This window comes from Polyodon spathula, chromosome 11 (assembly GCF_017654505.1).
Source record: "Polyodon spathula isolate WHYD16114869_AA chromosome 11, ASM1765450v1, whole genome shotgun sequence".
NCBI classification, from domain to species: domain Eukaryota; kingdom Metazoa; phylum Chordata; class Actinopteri; order Acipenseriformes; family Polyodontidae; genus Polyodon; species Polyodon spathula.
In genome coordinates this window covers 1,897,357-1,901,484 of record NC_054544.1, presented here as the reverse complement: position 1 = coordinate 1,901,484, position 4,128 = coordinate 1,897,357, and the positions used below count along the sequence as shown (strand labels likewise).

At 39.9% G+C, this 4,128-nt stretch overlaps 1 protein-coding gene across 1 annotated transcript in view; it reads left to right on the top strand.

The window, feature by feature from the left end:
• Positions 1–267: 267 nt before the first annotated feature.
• The window catches only part of pofut2 (protein O-fucosyltransferase 2), a 7,308-nt gene continuing 3,447 nt past the window's right edge, over positions 268–4,128 (top strand). The window contains 2 exon segments of the mRNA XM_041263659.1: positions 268–307; positions 4,107–4,128. The exon segment at positions 4,107–4,128 is cut by the window's right edge and continues 30 nt beyond it. Coding sequence (XP_041119593.1) covers positions 268–307; positions 4,107–4,128 — 62 coding nt within the window.

The following is a 4,128-nucleotide window of genomic DNA, read 5'->3' as shown; positions in this document are numbered from 1 at the left end:
TTTAATACAAGGGACAGACCAACAAGCAAATATTGTCTATATTTTCAAACTGGTGTCCAGCTATAAGAAACTAGCAGATCAGGAAGACCGGCTCTTTGGCTGATGCTGCTGAATCAAGCATTTGCCAAGCTGTTTATCAACATGGCTTTCCAGAAATTGCAATAGTTGTCATAATAATATTAATGGCGGTGCCATAGTTTTGATTGAATCCAGGCACTAATCGCAAGCATCCATCGTCCTCAAAGAACACGACACCAAAGGTTACAGATGGCTGAAGTATTTGAGTACTGGCCCATGCGTTCCCAAAGTATGTTCCCAAATAATTCTATGTATTTATACCTTGGAATATGTCAAATGAAATATTCAGATATACAGATCTCCAGTAAAACCCCTTTCTGTAATTTCAGCTGAACCCTGTTCTGGGAGTGGGGTTCTCTTCAGCCTATATACTGATAATTTACAGGCGCCATGCATCCCAACAGTTTCTGTAGAAATGTGCTCAATGTATGCAGGTGCTCTTTAATCTAGACTGTTTAAAGAAAAGGGAAAATATATATATATATATATAATGACCGCTGTGTATTTTTAAAGGAGATGCCGCTCCTACATTATGTAGCATTTCATTTCCAATCTTGTACAAAGGGACAGTACAACATAAAGTAAACATGTATGCCATTGCCAGCTATGCTAGTTTTGCATTTTGAATAGTGCTGTATTTGAGACCAGCTACTTTTTCTTTGTTTGATGTACAGCACATAGGTAAAGTTCTGTTTAACTGAAGTGTTTTTTTGTTTGATATGCTATATTAATACCTAGCTCACTGTGTGTGCACGCATTTAAGAATTCCAGTTTTGCATTCCTGTTTTATGTCTGATAGAACCTGCACTGCAGAACAGACAACAAAAAAGTGCTTTGATAGAATTTACTGTATAATTGCACTTGATCTTCTTTACAAATTAAAAAAAAAAAGTTTTGGTTACTGTTTTAAATCTGTATTTTGTTTTGTCTAAATGGAATATGCAATAGTTTTGTTTTGTTTGTTTTGTTTGTTTTTTTTTTGGGGGGGGGGGGGGGGGGGGTTGTGTACCCATTTATTTTACTACCACCACCACTCACTCACTCACTCAAAAACACCTGAAACATAAGAATGTCTTTCCCGCAATATGCGTGACGTACCGCACTGTTCCACTTACAATAATCTGCAATGCTGACTCGCTGAGAGCTCCATTGAAATGTGAGCCCAGCCTGCAGCCACTCCTGGATTAGCATGATGCAGAGCTGCCCAGTTGCAGAGGATTGTGTGCTTTGTCTGCTGTTTGCAGATCCTGCTGCTCACAGAATCCAGCCCACTGGAACCCCAGTGATGCAGAGCTGTATTATCTGTAGCATCTGCAGCTGCACAGCTGTTTTCTATCACATCTGGAGAGCCGTTCGGGGTTAAATTCCTTCTTTTTTGGAGCTGCTGTTGGGCTGTCTCCCGAGACACAGCCTATGACAGATTGTACGCTGGAATTTAAACAGTTCCCATTCGTCCCTGGGTCTGACTGGAGTTCCCACCATCCGACTGGCTGGGAAAGGGAAGAAACGGTGATCCTGGGGCAGACCCCAGGCACCGACTCTGTGTTGCTAAAGTCCCTGCAGGGGCGAGGCGTGGTAAAGTTACATTTTCTTTAGATTTTTTTCTATTGTTTTATGATTATTGATTACTATTTTCTCTGGATTTCCAGAAGTCCAGAATACAGTGTTTGTAATCTAAACTTCAGATCTGGATATTACATATTCCAATTATACTACACTAAATTTAATTTTCATTGCAGACTATAACCTCTCAGACTTCAAAACTGCAGCAAATTGTGACAAAACCAAAAAAAAAAAAAAGTCAGATCAGATAAAAGTAACATCCGTCACTGCAAACACATTTAATCTAGGGGCGATACAAAGGGTGATACAAATTGAATTTATGACACAATTTATTAAAAATATAAATAAAAACAGCTGCATGAACCCAAGGCTATTTTCCGGGGCAGATGTAGGAATGAAAAAAAAATGGTTCTGTACATTGTTTACTTGTTCTATTTTTAGAACAATGACACATGTGCCACATATACAATAAGTAAGACACTTCCGCCACTGAGCGTGCTGTTCTCCTGCCTGACAACATGTATATGCATCCCTGATCAAATCACCAGCGAGAGGAACAGCTGCTCTCCATATAGCAGACAGGCAGCTGTGTTAGCGCCAGAGGCTAAGAGCTGGGCGTTTAAACGCATGGGAAAGCTACGCCTCCATTCCGCTCTCCTGTAGAGAATGTTCCCAGACTGTTTTCCCCCCTTAAACTCCAGGGAATCGTGAGTGAGTGTGTGTGTATCATGGGCTTGCCATTTTCGAGTCTGACACGCCCTCCTTTAGTCACCTGTGTCACTATAGGGCCTCCGAAACAAAGGATGTTGAGATTTGTAGTTCCTTTGTTTGAAAGCTGGATTCCAGTGTCCATTGCAACAGTAGTTTCTGTTTTGATGATGTGTGCTTGCAGGTTAAGAGACAGAAACAGTGACATTCCTGGGAGTGTATTAAAACGATACCTAGTTTGAACAAACTCACGGTTTGCAAAATCTTTAGAAGCGATATGGCGCCCTCTTTTGGACTGAGAATAACAGTAACAGTCTAATCAGAACATTTTGTATGTGTATGCCAATGAATGGCCTTTAATAGAACCTACTTCATCACACTGGGAATACATGATCACACCACCCATTACTACAGTCATTAAGAGAACCAGGTGCAGCCCAGTGGGGATACAGCATGCCCTTTACTTACAGAGCTGCAACTGTGAGCCTACCACGTATCCTCCAAAGTGTAATTAGAGCCAGCCTGAGGTACATGATTCAGACAGGGTGTTGATTACCCGTTCTTTGTGTTCACAGCTGCTTGGTGTTATTTGTGTTTGTGTTACCTTACAAAGCCTAAGTACTACAGATCATACTACAAAATACCACTATAACACATCAGTGCTATAGAATACTGTAGTACACTAAACAAGGTCCCATATTATTCTATGTGTACTACATTAGTGCTGTAGAGTTCTACAGTCTTCTGCAGAAGGCATTGTAGGATTCTGTAGAATTCTATAGAAGCCATTAATATGGGGTATTCCATATATTTTGTATATACCTAGACACTGTTCCTTGTGCCAAAAAGAAAACAGTAGAGATGGTCAGCAACACATAACATATTTCTACTACTTTGAAAAGGATGGCTTTTGAGAGCGGGCTGTAAACACAATATTCTGCACACCCGTTGATTAGGTTCAGAATATAAAAATTGAACGCTGAATTATTTCATACCCAGTGCGACTGTGCAATGGAGGAAACAAAGTATGTTCTAGGGGCAATGAGGTGACACATAAAATGCAATCATGCACTGCCACCTTCTGGTGACGTTGAGTAAATGCATCTGAGGTTCACATTATTAGGGTTTTTGTGTACTGTACTTGATTATGATTTTTAATTGTAATATTTGTATGATTTCTCAGACTGTTGTATATTTGACACGACTAGTTGCGAATGAACTGTTGATACTGGCATATTATTATTATTATTATTATTGTTGATAATAATAAGTAATGAAAGTGGTCTGGTGTAATTATATGCTATGAACTGTAACTACATTCGTAAATCTTTGTAGTGGAGCCGAGAAAATAAAAATCAGTTGCTTGGAAACCAAAGAGAACTCAGAGAACTGCTATGGTGGCGGACAGCAGAAAGGTGCATTTGGTTATGTTGTGGCTTTCTCCGAAAACACTTTTAATGCAGTTTATTTTGCTTGTTGTCTTTGTAACGGTAGGAGCTACAGAGATCTCCTCCTCAGACAAGGCGTTCGGCGCCGGGCAGACCTGTGTCTGCCTCAGTTGCTAGAAATATAAGGTAAGTAAAGCAAACGAATAACTTTGTATTTCCACTTGATACATTCACATTAGATAGAGGTATTGGTTTTAAAAAAATACTAACGAGATGTTCGTACAGTGCGAATTTCAGCAAAACTGGAAACCGCAAACACGTTGTTAGAGAAGGGGTTTACAATTACAGTCTTGGCCATCTGAGTTCTAGTAGGATATACTCCTAACTGGTA